The 17,115-nt window shown below is 37.8% G+C and overlaps 1 protein-coding gene across 13 annotated transcripts in view; it reads left to right on the top strand.

Moving 5' to 3' along the window:
- The window catches only part of ERC1 (ELKS/RAB6-interacting/CAST family member 1), a 515,425-nt gene that overhangs the window by 30,790 nt on the left and 467,520 nt on the right, over positions 1-17,115 (top strand). For all 13 annotated transcript variants that reach the window (XM_023256613.2, XM_023256607.2, XM_023256611.2 and 10 more), the window contains exon 2: positions 10,194-11,018. In XM_023256613.2, coding sequence (XP_023112381.1) covers positions 10,350-11,018 — 669 coding nt within the window. In that variant the 5' untranslated portion in view covers positions 10,194-10,349. The remainder of the gene's footprint in view (positions 1-10,193; positions 11,019-17,115) is intronic.

The raw sequence follows: 17,115 nt of genomic DNA, 5'->3' as shown, positions 1-17,115 counted from the left end.
GCAGGCTCCACATTGTCACTGCAGAGCCAGTTGTAGGGCTCGAACCCATGAACTGTGAGATTGTGATTTGAGCCGAAACGAAGAGTCAGATGCTTAAATGACAGAGCAACCCAGGTGCCCCAAAAGTAAACCTAATGATTTTAAATGTTGATTGTCTTGTGCATGTGTATATATGTGTATTTTCTTTTTAATTGAGAGAGAAAGAGGGTACACATGCACACATGTGCACAGAGAAAGGGCGGTGGGGGGAGAGAGAGAGAAACAGAGAGAGGGACAGAGAAAGAGAGAAAATCTTAAGTAGGCTCCCCACACTCAGCCCTATGCAGGGGTCGGTCTCACCACCATGAGATTATGACCTGGGCCAAAGTTGGACACTTAACCAACTGAGCCACCCAGGGGTCCCAAGAAGAACAGTTTTCTTAAAAAATTGAAATCTTTAAAAAAAATTTTTTAAGTTTATTTTGAGAGACCGTGTGTGCATGCAAGGCAAGTGCACACACTCACAAGAGTCGGGGAGGGGCAGAGAGAGGGAGAGAGAAAGAATCCTAAGCAGGCTTCTCAGTGTCAGTGTGTAGCCTGACATGGACCTTGAACTCATGCATTGTGAGATCATGATCTGAACTGAAAATCAAGAGTTGGATGCTTAACTGACTGAGCCACCCAGGTGCCCCTTAAAAAATTGAAATCTTGACCATTCAGTATGTTTCTTTATGATTTTCAGGCATAATGTTAGAAGACAAAAATATATAGCAATGCGTATAGAGAAGGAGGTTGTCAATTTATGGAATTTGTCTTACATTGCATTTAGTTGCGGTTTCCATAAATGAATTTCAAGCTTACTACCACCTTCTGAATATAAGAACTATCTTAATGAATTGTATTCAGATTTATGTTAACTTGTGGATTCAGCACACATTTATTACATATTTGATATGTATTAGGCATTATGCCAGGTTTTGGAGATAAGACATTCCTTTGCTTTTAAAGAAGCAATTAATTAACCAAAATATAGTAAGTACATTATTTTAGAAGCGCTTGGTTCCATAAGAGGGGCACCTAAATTAGACTGAAGGATTTACGGGTTTGTGTAGGACCGTGACTATTAAATTTAGTTTGGGAGAATGAGTAGTAAGTACTCAATGAGTAGTAAGTAGTTAGCCAGTTGCTGGGGAGGAGGAAGGTCACAGAAGCAAGAAGAGGGCATGATATTTTAGGAAATTGCACGTACTTGATCATGGTTGTCACATGGAAAAGGAGAGTGGTTAAGTAAGCTGCCTTCAGGAGGTAGGCAAGACCGAAATCATGAAAAATCTTATATACACTGCCAAAGAATTTAGATTCTTATTTTGGAAAGCCATCAAAGGAAGTATGTAGGTGTGTTCATGTCATATTTAATTTTTAGAGCAGTGGTTCTTAAGCTGTTTTGTTCCAACATCCCTATATACTCTTGAAAATCAATGAGGACTTTAAATAGCTTTTGTTTATGTAGGCTGTATCTATTACTATTTACTATATTGGAAAGTAAAACTGAGAAAAATTTAAAGCATTAGAGTATACAAGCATACATTCCATTAGTTGTCAGTGGGATATACCCCATGTCACATAGCCTCTGGAAAACACTCCTATACATTTGTAAGAATGTGTAGTGAAAAAGGCAAATAATATCATAGTATTGTGAAAATAGTTTTGCTCTCCTGAAAGGGTCTTAGGAAGTCTTGGAGGCTCCTGACCCACTTGGGGAATCGTTGTATTAAAAGATCATTCTGTCCCTATCAAAATAACACCAGAATTCACAGAGCTAGAACAAACAATTGTAAAATTGGTATGGAACCAGAAAAGACCCTGAATAGCCAAAGCAATCCTGAAAAAGAAAACCAAAGCTGGAGGCATCACAATTCTGGACTTCAAGCTGTATTACAAAGCTGTAATCATCAAGACAGTGTGGTACTGGCATAAGAACAGACTCCTAGATCAGTGGAACAGAATAGAGAACCCAGAAACAGACCCACAGACGTATGGCCAACTAATCTTTGGCAAAGCAGGAAAGAATATCCAATGGAATAAAGACCGTCTCTTCAGCAAATGGTGTTGGGAAAACGGGACAGCGACATGCAGAAGGATGAACCTAGACCACTTACTTAAGCCATACACAAAAATAAACTCAAAATGGTTGAAAGATCTAAACGTAAGACAGGAAGCCATCAAAATCCTAGAGGAGAAAGCAGACAAAAACCTCTTTGGCCTCGCCCACAGCAACTTCTTACTAAACACATCTCCAGAGGTAAGGGAAACAAAAGCAAAAATGAACTATTGGGACCTCATCAAGATAAAAAGCTTCAGCAAAGGAAACAATCCGCAAAACTAAAAGGCAACTGATGGAATGGGAGCAGATATTTGCAAATGACATATCAGATAAAAGGCTAGTATCCAACATCTATGAAGAACTTATCAAACTTAATACCCAAAAAACAATCCAGTGAAGAAATGGGCAAAAGATATGAATAGACACTTTTCTAAAGAAGACACCTAGATGGCTAGCAAACACGTGAAAAAATGCTCAACATCACTGATCATCAGAGAACTACAAATCAAAACCACAATGAGATACCACCTCACATCAGTCAGAATGGCTAAAATTAACTCAGGCAATGACAGATGCTGGCAAGGATGCGGAGAAAGAACTCTTTTGCATTGCTGGTGGGAATTCAAATTGGTGCAGCTACTCTGGAAAACAGTATGGAGGTTCCTCAAAAATTAAAAATAGAACTACTCTATGACCCAGCAATTGCACTACTAGGTATTTATCCAAAGGATACAGGTGTGCTGTTTCAAAGGGGCATATGCCCCCCAATGTTTATGGCAGCACTATCGACAATAGCCAAAGTATGAAAAGAGCCCAAATGTCCATTGACAGATGAATGGATAAAGAAGATGTGGTACATATGTATACAATGGACTATTATTCAGCAATCAAAAAGAATGAAATCTTGCCATTTGCAACAACGTGGATGGAACTAGAGTGTATTATGCTAAGCGAAATTAAGAGAAAGATGAGTATTATATGACTTGACTTATGGAATTTAAGATACAAAACAAATGAACAGAAGGGAAGAAAAATCATATAAAAACAGGGAGGGGGACAAAACATAAGAGATTCAAATATAGAGAACAAACAGAGGGTTGCTGGAGGGGTTGTGGGTGGAGGAATGGACTAAATGGGCAAGGGGCATTGTGGAAGACACTTGTTGGGATGAGCACTTGATGTTGTATGTGGGGGAAGAATCAATGATTGGATTCTACTCCTAAAATCATTATTGTACTATATGCTAACTAACTTGGATATAAATTAAAAAAAATATAAATCATTTGGATGTTGTAAATGAAAAAAAATTTTTTAATGTAAAAACAAAATAAAATGAAATGAAAAAAAAAAAAAAAGATCATTCTGGAGGCACCTGGGTGGCTCAGTCGGTTAAGTGTCCAACTCTTGATTTCGGCTCAGGTCATGATGTCGTGGTTTGTGAGTTCTAGCTCCACATCAGACTCCACTCTGACAGTGTGAAGCCTGCTTCAGATTCTCTCTCTCTGCCCCCCCCCCCCCATACCCCCTTACCCTTTCCCTCCCTCTCTCTCTCTCTCAAAATAAATAAATGAACTTTAAAAAAAAAGATTCTGGCAATGATGTTGAGAATTGTTTAGAACCTACAAAAAGCAACACATTTTCAGTTGTGATGGAGCATGCACATGTGTATGCATATGGCTACCTGAAACGAAGGTTTCAGGAAACAATTCTGTATTAGTTATCTTTTGTTGTGTTAAAAGTTAAAATTTACTAGATTAAAAAACCAAACATCTCACAATTGTTATGTAAAGCATAGCTGGCTCAGGGTTCCAGCTCAAGGTATTTCACAAGGTTGCAGTCATCTGAAGGCTTGATTGGGGTTAGAAGATCTTTTTTTTTTTCTTTTTAAAAAAAAATTTTTTTTTTCAACGTTTATTTATTTTTGGGACAGAGAGAGACAGAGCATGAACGGGCGAGGGGCAGAGAGAGAGGGAGACACAGAATCGGAAACAGGCTCCAGGCTCTGAGCCATCAGCCCAGAGCTCGACGCGGGGCTCGAACTCACGAACCGCGAGATTGTGACCTGGCTGAAGTCGGACGCTTAACCGACTGCGCCACCCAGGCGCCCCTAGAAGATCTTTTTCAAAGCTATCTCACATGACTGTTGGCAGGGGGCTTCAGTTTCTTACTATGTGGCTCTCTGTGTAGGGTAGCTTGCATATCCTTACAACATGACAGCTAGCTCCTCACAAAGTGATGAGTGATCCAAGAGAGTTACCCAAGACAGAAGCACCATTGTCCTTTATGAGTTAGCCTTGAAAGTGATAACATCATCAGAAGCAAATTATTAAGTCTACTTCATATTCAGAGAGAGAGCAATTTTGCTTTCCCCTTTGAAGGGAGTAGTATCAAAGAATTTATGGAGATAACCTTAAAACTATCACAGTACTTGTCAGGAGAGTGAGTCATTCATGAGTCTTTTCTTTCCTGCATGCCTTGCTGGGTATGCTAAGTATACAAGGCCCTGAGTGCTCTTAACCTGGGCCATTTCTCAGGATTGTGTTTGTAGCAAACCAAATTGAGGAATGAGGTAATGTTTTCCACTAGGACAGAGAAGGTTTACTGCTTGTTATGAGTGGTGGACTCCCTAAACTCAGTGTCTTCAGCTGCAACGCAAAGCCATTGCATGTGTAGCATCTCTTTGAGTTCCTCTTGCTACCTGTGGGACTTCGGGGTAACAGTGAGCCAATGTAGACATGATGCTTATACTGTTTGCTGAGCTGTGAGTAATAAATTGTTTTTGTTTCTGAACCAGGAGACTCATATGTTCTGTCTGATAAGCAGAGGGAGATTTGAAACAACCACAACAGATACTAGATAGGGAACTAAGAAAATATGGATAGGAAGCTAATTAAAGGACCCTAGGGACAACATTATGGACTCAAACTGTACAGCTGCATGATTTTCTCCAGTAGCAATCAGGATTCCAGTTGTATAATCAATGAAGGTATTTCTTTTGGATTAATCAAGGACAGGGGAGTTTGGAGCGTGAAATTTTTTTCTTCAGACTTTCATGGTATAATTAACGTACGCTAAACTGAATGTATTTAAGTATATAGTTTGATGATGGGTACCTGGCTGGCTCAGTCAGTAAAGCATGTGACTAGATCTTGGGGTTGTAAGTTTGAGCCCCATGGTGGGTGTAGATTATTTAAAAAAACAAAATCTTAAAAAAATATATAATTTGATGAGTTTTGACATGTATACACCTGTGAGATCATTACCCCAGTCAAGATAATGAACATTTGCATCACCCCAAAAGTTTCCTCCTACTCCTTTTTGATCCATGCCTCCCCCGACCCCATCCCCAGGCACACACTGATTTGCTTTCTGTCATAATACATTAGTCCTAGAATTTTACATACATGGAATCATACTGTATAACTTTTTTTGGGTCAGAATTCTTGTCAGTTATTTAAAGTGCAAGAGTTATTATTTTGTGGTTGTATGCCTGGCATATTAAAAAAGAATTTTTTTTAACACTATCTTCTCTGAAGCTTATGAGATTAAAAAGCCAGTATGAAGAATTCAGAACTAGTAAATTTCTTTCTTTTGTTGTGTATATGAATATAGTCCTGATAATAACAAAGACTCCACATGCAAATACCGTTTTGGATCTGAAAGTGACTTGGACATTAGAGTGCACCTTCTAATATTGAAAACTTGATGGGAATTTTTGTTATTGGATCTTAGCCTATTCAGTATGATTTAGTTATATGATTACATGAAAACAGAATTCTGAACAAAAGCACAGTTGGGAATTTTTTTCTTGAATGTGGCATTTTAATGTTCTGATGGCATGATTCCTGAGACTGAATTATTCCTCCTTATTTTGTTAGTTTTACTTTGTTCTTTTGCCCAACATCTTTTAAAAAAGACTTTTTCCTTAATAGAAAGGTAAATGTGATTATTTAAGCTTTATACCTGGAAAACCTAAAATTGCCCCAAAGAGTACTAGATTAGCAGGACACACTGCCATAAAACTGTGGAAGCCTTTAATATTCTATGGACAGTTGAGATGTTCTCATCAGCAGATGATTGTGGTTAAGTACAGTAGGTAAGAGCTTCCAGGGCTCTGGAATTAGGTGCCCTAATTCAAATCTTCACCCTACCACTTTAGATATCACTTAACAGCTAAAAAACTCACTTTCTTCATCTCTAAAATGGAGATAATGACAGTACCTGTGTTATGGGAGCCTTTTATAAATTTTTTTTAAGTGTTTATTTTTTGAGAGAGAGACACAGAGTGCAAGTGGGGGAGGGGCAGAGAGAGAGAGGGAGACACAAATCCAAAGCAGGCTTCAGGCTCTGAGCTGTCAGCATGGAGCCTGACTTGGGGCTTGAACCCATGAACTGTGAGGTTGTGATCTGAGCCGAAGTTGGAAGTTGGACACTTAACTGACTGAGCCACCCAGGTGCCCCAAGGGAGGCTTTTAAATATTAAATTAGATCTTAATGTTAAATATTAAATTAAGCTACATATAAGTTTTTAGCATAATGCCTGACATGCAGTAAATACTAAATGTTAGCTTTTGTTATTATTGAAGGGATTGTGGGTAATAAATGTCTCTTATTTTAAGCAATATTCAGATTACTTAAAAAAAGAAAAAGATTTGCATCCCTCTTTGATCTTGAAATAGAATTCATTCAAACAGTAATATATAGGTAATTACTTGTCACCTACCTCACAGTCCAGATAAATTATGAGAAAGGAGGGGTGCCTAGCTGGCTCAGCTGGTAGAGCATGTGACTCTTGATCTTCAGGTTGTGAGTTCCATCCCCATGTTGGGCATAGAGCTTACTTTAAAAAAAAAATCATGAAAAGAAATTTTTACTTTTTGAGCTAAGGTTAGTCTTGGAGAGAATTTCCTAACATTACTAGTAAAATGTTGCAATTTCTGAACTTGGTGTACTATTGCTATTTCTGAGATGGAACCGTAAAGATTTGGGCTCTATGTATTTTCTCTTCTGCTTGTTGTTACCCTAGGGCTATCTTTATTAAGATGAGACTGCCAGTGTATTCGTATTTCTTTTAAAAAAAATTTTTTTTTCAACGTTTATTTATTTTTGGGACAGAGAGAGACAGAGCATGAACAGGGGAGGGGCAGAGAGAGAGGGAGACACAGAATCGGAAACAGGCTCCAGGCTCTGAGCCATCAGCCCAGAGCCTGACGCGGGGCTCGAACTCACGGACCGCGAGATCGTGACCTGGCTGAAATCGGACGCTTAACCGACTGCGCCACCCAGGCGCCCCATGTATTCGTATTTCTAAAGAATAACCTGTTGGAGTTTGACTAAAGTATATGGATTCTTTAAAATCATATTTTTGACTGTGAGTTTCTTGGGTAGTGTTTTCAGTGAAGAATACTTCTTATTTGAGAGAGAGTTAGAGTGTGAGTCAGGGAGAGGGGCAAAGGGTGAGGGTGAGGGTGAGGGTGGGAGGGAGGGAGGGAGGGAGGGAGGGAGAGAGAGAGAGAGAGAGAGAGAGAGAGAGAGAGAGAGAGAAAATCCCAGGCAAGCTCCATGCTGAGCACAGAGTCCGATATGGAGCTTGATCTCATGAGATTATGACTTGAACCGAAATCAAGTCTGATGCTCAACCAACTGAGCCTCTCAGGTGCCCCTGATTTATTATTATTAAAAAAAAATTTAATTTTAATTTATTTTTTGAGAGAGAGTGTGAGTGGGGATGGGGCAGACAGGGAGACACAGAATCCAAAGCAGGCTCCAGGCTCTGTGCTCTTAGCACAGAGCCTGATGCCAGGCTGCAACCCACGAACCGTGAGATCAAGACCTGAGCTGAAGTCAGACCCTTAACCGACTGAGCCACCCAGGCACCCCAACCCCTGATTTATTTTTGAGAGAAGTGTAGAAAGTAGATATCTGTGATACGTGTTTTAATTATACTTGTAGAATATGAACATATTTTCCTTTTAAATAATTCAGGTTTTATTGTAATGTGAATATAAAGTGAACCTAAAGTCTCCACCAACATTTTGTCCCTAACCTCCCCTTACAATACAAGTTACTTTCCGCTAGTTCCATTTGGCATTGGCACGTTTTCAAATTTGGCATTTCCCTTGTAAGAATTTTTTTATATATTTTGTATAGATATTTATACATATGATAGGTGTGTGTGTATATATAATGTTTTTAAAACCTTTTTTAATGTTTATTTTTGAGAAAGAGCGTGAGCAGGGGGAGGGGCAGAGAGAGAGAGAGAGACAGACAGACAGACAGACACAGAATCTGAAGCAGGCTCCAGGCTCCGAGCTGCCAGCACAGAGCCCAACATGGGGCTCGAACTCATGAACTACGAGATCATGACCTGAGCCAAAGTCGGCCACTTAACCAACTGAACCACCCAGGTGCCCCATGTTAGATACATTTTTCACCTAGTTTTTGGCTTTTCTTTTAATTTTGCTTATAGTATTTTTTGGTATAATACTTTGCCATTTTGACATTATCAAATCTATTATTTGTTTTTCTTTATGGTTTTTGCTTTTTGTTTCTTATTTAAGAAGCCCTACCTTAACTCAAGTTCACAAGGATCTTCTAGTACTTTTGATAGTTTTAAAATTTTATATCTTTAATGTACATAGAATTTATTTCTGTGCATTATGTGAAGTAGGGATATAATTTATTTTTCGAAGAACACCAGTTGTTCAAACCCCATTTATTGAATGATTTGTCTTTTCCTCACTCTTTTGAAATGTTACTTTTAGGATATACTAAACTTACATATATAATTTAGACGTATTCCTGGACTAGTACTGTACAATTTTAAATACTATGGCTTTAAAAGGCTGTAAGTCCTGAGGTGCCTGCGTGGCTCAGATTGTTGAGCATCTAACTCTTGATTTCGGCTTGGGTCGTGATCCCAGGGTTGTGGGATTGAGCCCCGTGTTGAGCTCTGTGCTGAGCATGGAGCCTGTTTGAGATTCTCCCTCTCTGTCCCCGGCTCCCTTCCCCTCTCCCCACTCCCCCTTTGCCCCCTTGCATTCTTGCTCACTCTCTAAAAACAAAAACAAAAACAAAAACGGAGGGGGGGGCTGTAAGTCTTTATGAGAAATCCTGGGGGTCAGTCAGATGTGGTTTGGAGTCCAGATTCCCCCCCTACCTCCAGTACCCAGTGGGCATTATGCAGTATCCTGTAATCATATACATTGTTTTCTCAATGAGTGTATGAATAATCACACTAAATGAGATAACCTATAAACAGTAGTGACTTCATACCAGATCAGGTTAGGTTTTACTGCTAAGTGAGTTAAGAAGAAACAAAACTTACTTTTAGAGCTTTTTTGATTTTTGCATAACAGGTAAAGGATCATGGACCTGTAATTTATCTTGTTATTTAGGGAACATCTTCCTTCTTTGTTTTTCTGTTGCAAATTGTTTATGTTATTCTTACACCTTTACTCTTCTATTTGAATTTTGGAGTTAGCTTGTTGAGATATATGGAGAATTCTGGGAGATTTTCATTGGGATTTGCAGTATTTGGGAAAGAACTGACAACTTGTACATTATTTTCTTGTCCATGAATATGGATAACTTTCCTTTTGTTCAGGTGTTCTTTCAGTAGAGTTTTACAGTTTTTTCCAAAAATGCTTGCATATTTTTATTAGATTTATACCAGTTTTTATGGTTTTCTTGCTATTGTTGGTGGGTTTAAAAAAATTGCATTTTTCTAATTGTTATGATTAATGTACAGGAAAGTACTGATACTTATATATTGATCTTGTGTCTGATTTGTAGAGTTCTATTATTTTAATAACTTGTCAGTTGATGACTTGGGTTTTCCAGTTAGAAAATCATATATTCATACATTGAGTTTTATCTTTCCATTGCTAGTCTTTATACCTCTTATTTCTTTTTCTTTTCCATTTGCATGGTATGGTTTCAGTATTCAGTTTTGAGACATGCAAAATACTGTTAAAATGTTTACAGTGAAATGCGCTATAAACAAATTTTGAATGAATGAATAAATAGATGATAGGGAAATCTCAAGAAAAGTTTCTGAGAGGGAAATGTTTACTATTGGAGGATTTAATGTGTGATCTTTTCATTGCAGATATGGTGTAAGGTATTTCTTCAAGACTGGACAGCTGAAGACCTGTTATTTCTGATTAGCCTTAAGCAGACTTATAGCCACTGAGAAACCTCACAGAATTTCATATTTTGCTTTCTGCTGTATATCTTTCTTGGCACCTACATTCAACCTGCAACCATGTATGGAAGTGCTCGCTCAGTTGGGAAGGTGGAACCAAGCAACCAGAGCCCTGGGCGTTCACCTAGGCTTCCACGTTCCCCTCGCTTGGGTCATCGTCGAACCAATAGTACAGGAGGGAGTTCTGGAAGCAGTGTTGGAGGTGGCAGTGGGAAAACCCTTTCAATGGAGAATATTCAATCCTTAAATGCTGCCTATGCCACATCTGGCCCTATGTACCTAAGTGACCATGAAAATGTGGGTTCAGAAACACCTAAAAGCACCATGACGCTTGGCCGTTCTGGGGGACGTCTGCCGTATGGTGTCAGGATGACTGCTATGGGCAGTAGCCCCAATATAGCTAGCAGTGGGGTTGCTAGTGACACCATAGCATTTGGAGAACATCACCTCCCTCCTGTGAGTATGGCATCTACTGTTCCTCACTCTCTTCGTCAGGCAAGAGATAATACAATCATGGATCTGCAGACACAGCTGAAGGAAGTACTGAGAGAAAATGATCTCTTGCGGAAGGATGTAGAAGTAAAGGAGAGCAAATTAAGTTCTTCAATGAATAGCATCAAGACTTTCTGGAGCCCAGAGCTGAAGAAAGAAAGAGCCCTGAGAAAAGATGAAGCTTCCAAAATCACTATTTGGAAGGAACAGTATAGAGTTGTGCAGGAGGAAAACCAGGTTAGTTTTATATATATATGTTTACCTTTATTGATCAGATTCATGTATATAAATGAAATAAGCTATTCTCTTTCTTTTTTTTTTTAAGTTTATTTTAAGAAAGATGCACATGTGTATGGGGGAGGAGCAGAGAGAGAGAGAGGGGGAGAGAGAGAATCCCAAGCAGGTTCTGTGCTATCAATGCAGATACCAGCGCAGAGCTCCACACAGGTCTCAGACCGTGAACTGTGAGATCATGACCTGAGCCAAAATTAATAGTCAGATGCTCAACCAACTGATCCATCCAGGTGCCCCTTAAAGGAGAGTTTTACAGTAGCCACCTCATTGTTGATTTTATACTTTATTTTGGGGTTAGTTAAAAATTATGAAGTGATAAACTTACTTGGATTTCTTTAGTGTTCCTGAATGATACTAAGAATTAAAGAAGGAATTAGAAATGATCTGTCTTTGATGATGTAAATCTGATTCAAGATTTCTGTTGATTATTTTACCATTCTATTACTAATACTCAGTTCAGGCATTTATATCTGCTCTGTTGGTCATTATTATTATTTTTAATGTTTACTTATTTATTTATGAGAGAGAGACAGAGCATGAGCAGAGAGAGGGAGACACAGAATCCAAAGCAGGCACCAGGCTCTGAGCTGTCAGCACAGGGTCCTATGCGGGGCTTGAACTTACGAACCATGAGATCATGACCTGAGCTGAAGTTGTATGCTTAACTGACTGAGCCACCCAGGTGCCCCAAATCTTGGTTTTTGAAGAAGGTTGCTAGTTGTATTGTTTTGTATTTTAAAGCCCCAAACTTACTTTCTCAGTAATAAAAATCGCTTTTCTCTGATCATAAAAATAGTACTGGAAAACACAGGTATGAAATCAAAATTTATCTCAAATCCTCTTATAACTTTGTTTTTCCATCATTAACATTTTGTTGTTTCTCCCTAATGAACTATTTCTGTGCATATACACATATAAAATTTATACAAGTAGAATATTATAGGTGTTAACATTTTGACCTTTTTTAGCCAACATTTCTGCTGTATATTAAAGCCCTATGATGTATATCGGAATCATTATTTTAATGCCTATATATTGTGCGTGTACTAGTTAAGCTAACATCACAGTTAAAATGTTTCAAATTTATTTGATAGTACAATATGAATTAAAAACTAAACCTTTAATTCATTTGAATGAGCTTTCAAAATAACTAGAAAGTATGAGAATTTTCTTCTTTGTGAGATATATTATAATTTCAACTACTTTGCTTTTACTTTTTAACCAGTGATTAAATGTAATTTGTCATCACACACAATCTGAATGTTTTATTATTATACTTAAATCTCTTAGCAACCCAACCTTTTTTTTTTTTTTTTTAATTTTTTTTTTTTTTCAACGCTTATTTATTCTTGGGACAGAGAGAGACAGAGCATGAACGGGGGAGGGGCAGAGAGAGAGGGAGACACAGAATCGGAAACAGGCTCCAGGCTCTGAGCCATCAGCCCAGAGCCCGACGCGGGGCTCGAACTCACGGACCGCGAGATCGTGACCTGGCTGAAGTCGGACGCTTAACCGACTGCGCCACCCAGGCGCCCCAACCCAACCTTTTAAAAAAAGAGGAAATGTCCTTTAAAAAGTATTTCTTAGGAATTTTCTTGAGTTTGAGTCTTCAAGACTTTAACAACATGAAAAGAAAGAAAAGAACTAAAAGAGACCCCTGTGTTAGATCTTAAAAGTAAGGACAGGGTTCCTAATGTTGGTTCTGATATATTAATTTATTTAAAATATAGATATCCTGGTCTTGCTTCATAAATAGCTTTGGAGATAGAATCCAGCAACCTATATTTTATTTTTTATTTCTTTTAAATGTGTATTTATTTTAGAGAGAGGGCATGCGAGCAGAGGAGGAGCAGAGAGAGAGAGGGGGACAGAGAATCTGAAGCAGGTTCTGTGCTGTTAGCAGCAAGCCTGACCTGGGGCTCAGCCACCCAGGTGCCCCAAGTTTGGGATCTTTAGAATGGAGTGCTTCTAATTCTTTAACTAGTCTAGCCATAGGGAATTTATGATGATTCTCTGGTCATCTTTGAGCTCAATTGTGACAGAAGGGAAAAGAAACAAGGTACCGTTGGCCTGATGCTTTTCAACCTTTTTTTCTGCCTACTCCACTTCAGGGTAGTGACAGACTCCTATACATAATGATTATTAACTGTGACAGTGACCCTTAGTAGAAGGAATGTGTGTACAAAAAAAAATATTTAAAATCTTAGGTATTAGATATGTTTATTTAAAAAAAAAAAGCCAGCCAGGTGATTGAGAATCTCCTCACCTTGAGAATCATTAATGTATAAGATAAAATATTTAGGTGATATATGACAATAGAATGGGGAAACACATTTTCTTCAGTTCACATTTATGTTCTCAGAAAGTGAAGTACAACACCAAAAGTTTATCATTCCTAAATAAGAAATAATAGATAACATTCTGAAAGTTTTTACAGTTTGGTGTTGAATTATAAATATCAAGAGAGAAAAAATAAGTTTGCTTTATTTGGTCTTGTGGTAAGGTATCAATATAGCACAGGTCTTAAAAACTGGGTTTGTATTTTGAGGGTAGGTACTAGGTTTTTTTAATTTGTAAAAATCAGATTGATAAATTGGAGTATGTACTAATAGTATATCAATGCTCAAATATGAGGTACTTTGTATTTAGACAGGAGTCATAGTGCATGATACTTGAGTATTATTTAATCTCCAATGTTAATAAAAATCAGTTTACTTACATTTACCTGAAAAGTGGCTGAGCTATAACTTATTGTTATAAATAGTGAATGAATGAACAGTTCCCTTTATAGTTTCTACCTTTCAAGAATATATTGATAGTGTGTTTGTGTGAATAAATGTAATGTGTATAAATGGAAGTGTATATATAATTTAAAGTGGACTTTGATAGAAGTTGAATGGAGATTACTGGATTTATTGTTGAATTAGCTAGCTTCCGTGTACCTTTCTTGATGATGCTGAAAATATGCCTTTCACCAAGATGGTTTTTATTATCAAACAATTTGGAAATGTCCATTTTAACAGGAAAAAAAATTAATGGTATATATCTTTATTTTCAAATAATTGAGGCAGCTAATTATGCCTATCCTTTGAAAGCTGTGTGGGTAAAAAGCAATATCCTTTCTAATTACCAAGCTACATTGAAAGGCAGAGTATTTGAGTCTTCTGCAAAGGGTGTAGTGGGGACTCAACACTTCAGTCCTGTGGAAGTGAAACAGTCCACAGGCTATGATGCCAAAAAAACCATATGCACTGAAGGAGGGTGAACACAGCCTTATCTAGATTCCGCCCCTTGCCCTAATTAAGCACCAGTGCTGGCAGGAATATATTCTTCCTGTACCCTCTGTAATTACCACACAATCCTAAAATTGTATAACTTTGGTCCAAAAAGCAAAGGGTGCAATTTTAAAGTAAAGTGAGACATTGCAGTGAGATAAAGAGAACTGGGAATGCTAATTAATAGATTATAGTGAGCCAACAGTGGGCCCTAATTAAACTCTGCATTCATTATACCCTCCAGAGCCCTGAGAGGTCGGACATTTTCCACTTTACAAAGAAGATTGGTTTAATAGGATTTACAGTAATTAAACAAATTTCCTCATTCCAGTTTGAGAGCGGGGATTTAGATGCATTCTAAATGTTTGATCTGATTGGGCCACAGAAGTTTGTTCTAGAATCCTGTCAAATGTAAAAACACATTTGCTAAAAATTGCTTAATGTGTATGGTTCATTATTATGGAGTCCTTTTAGAAAATTGTTTCTAAAATAAATACCCAGGTGTTTTTATATCTCATACTCCTTTTGTTACTGAACTTTCAAATGTTGGTGGCTAGAGATACGAAACAATGCATGGTTTTTAATTTTTTTATTTAAAAACATTTTTTTAAGTTTATTTATTTTGAGAGAGCAAGCCAGCGTACAAGTGGGGAAAGGGCAGAGAGAGAGAGACAGAGAGAGAGAGAGAAAGAGAATCTCTAGCAGGCTCCATGCTGTCAGTGCAGAGCCCGACTTGGGGCTCGAATCCACAAACCGTGAGGTCATGACCTGAGCTGAAATCAAGAGTTGGTCGTTTAATCTCCTGAGCCACCCAGGTGCCCTGGGACAATACATGTTTTAATAGGAAAGACCTTTCTTTTTCTTTCCTTAAATTGAGAATGAGGAAGTTTCTTAGTGTATGTTTGGTGAAGAATAAAAGTCCAGCTATGAGCTTGGTTGAATTGCAGAGCTAAGGCTTTGGATGATTTATGTTTTATTTTATCTAACCAACATTTAACAAGATATTGTCATACTTTTTTTTTTTGATATTATGCCTTGTAATATTTCTCTTATGTTGATTTCACTTGGAAGCTTAGTTTTGAAAATAATTATTTTAAAGCACTTTCATTGGGATTTTGTGTGGTGAGAGTAAATTCTAATACTCTAGTGTGGCAAGTGAATTTAATGTTTTTGTGTATTTTTTTGTTTTTGGACTCTGATTTTATTCAGGACTTTGATTTTTGAATTTTGATTTTATTTATTTAAGGATCAAGAAAACTTTCAAGTTCAGAAATACAAAAAGATAAACTAACCCTATATAAATCTTTGGTCATTTGTTCTCATTGTTAGGCTGCTGGTGGCTATTAACATTTTTAGTTTTAGGTTGTACCTTGATTTGTCACATGGTGAAAGCTATTTGAATTTAATGTTTTTTTTTTTTTTTTTTAATTTATTTTTGAGAGACAGAGTGTGAGCAGGGGAGGGACAGAGACAGAGAGGGAGACGCAGAATCTGAAGCAGGCTCCAGCTCTGAGCTGTCAGCACAGAGCGCGACGCGGGGCTCAAACCCACGAACTGTGAGATCATGACCTGAGCTGAAGTAGGATGCTTAACCAACTGCAGCACCCAGGCTCTCTGAAAGCTATTTGAATTTAAATAAGCTTTTTCATGAGGTTCCTAATTATTTCACTGTCACTTATTAATTTATTTTTTAAGTAGGCGCCATGCCCAGTGTGGGGCTTGGACTCATGACCCTGAGATTAAGAGTCCCCCACTTTACTGACTGAGCCAGCCAGACGCCCCTGTTTTACTCTCATTTAAAGTCTGATCTTAAAATCTGGAATCTGTGTCTTGGACTATTTATTTAACTTTTCTTTTTGATAATTCTGTTTTAACATAGAGATGAATTATGAATGATAAAGCAAAATTATTTATTGTGGATAAATTGGTATATCCGAATCTATTTTCTGGATGTAATCTTTTTTGGTGTTTCAAAAGTGAGATGTGTTAAAGGAACTATGTAGTATGCCCTGAGAAAATTAAGTCAGATGTAAAATAGATACGTTCCTTTGGGGGAGTTAATTATTTTGAGAAGGAAAATTTGTTCATGTTTGGCTTCTACAAGTTTAAGCTACCTTTCCATTGGATTTTGTCATATCCGAAGTATGAGGTGGGGATAAGAAATTGGCTTGTTGCAGAATTGGTAAATTTGCTCTACTTGGAATGTAGTGAAATGTTATGAAAAATGATTCAGTGAATCTAATAAAAAATGTTGTGTAAATATCTGATAAGGCTTATTTGTGAGGAGGAGTTTGCCAGAGGATCTCAGCTGCTTCTTCCCTCCACATTCTCTTCTTGCATTTCACAGTGCAGTCTAGTGATTTCATCTCAGTGACAGAATAGTTTTTAGGGATTTGTTAATTTATAGTAACTTGCAGATAGTAGCTTAAATATGAGTTGGGAAATCCCCTTTTGATTTTCTTATGTCAAAGAAACCAGAAAATGAACTTGTTTCTTTTAGTTATGTTGAATAAGGGAGGACAGAGTTTTACTTTTTATTTTATTTTTTTAAAGTTTGTTTATTTTGAGAGAGAGAGAGTGTGCATGAGTGGGGAAGGGGAAGAGAGAGAGAGGGAGAGAATCTCAAACAGGCTATGGGCTGTTAGCGCAGAGTCTGACACAGGGCTCAGTCTCACAAACCTGAGATCATGATCTGAGCCGAGATCATAACCTGAGCCGAAATCAAGAGTCAGATGCTTAACTGACTGAGCCACCCAGGCTGCGCA

The sequence above is a fragment of the Felis catus genome, chromosome B4, assembly GCF_018350175.1.
Source record: "Felis catus isolate Fca126 chromosome B4, F.catus_Fca126_mat1.0, whole genome shotgun sequence".
Lineage (NCBI taxonomy): Eukaryota > Metazoa > Chordata > Mammalia > Carnivora > Felidae > Felis > Felis catus.
The sequence above is the reverse complement of the archived record's forward strand: the minus strand, read 5'-3'. Positions and strand labels throughout refer to the sequence as shown.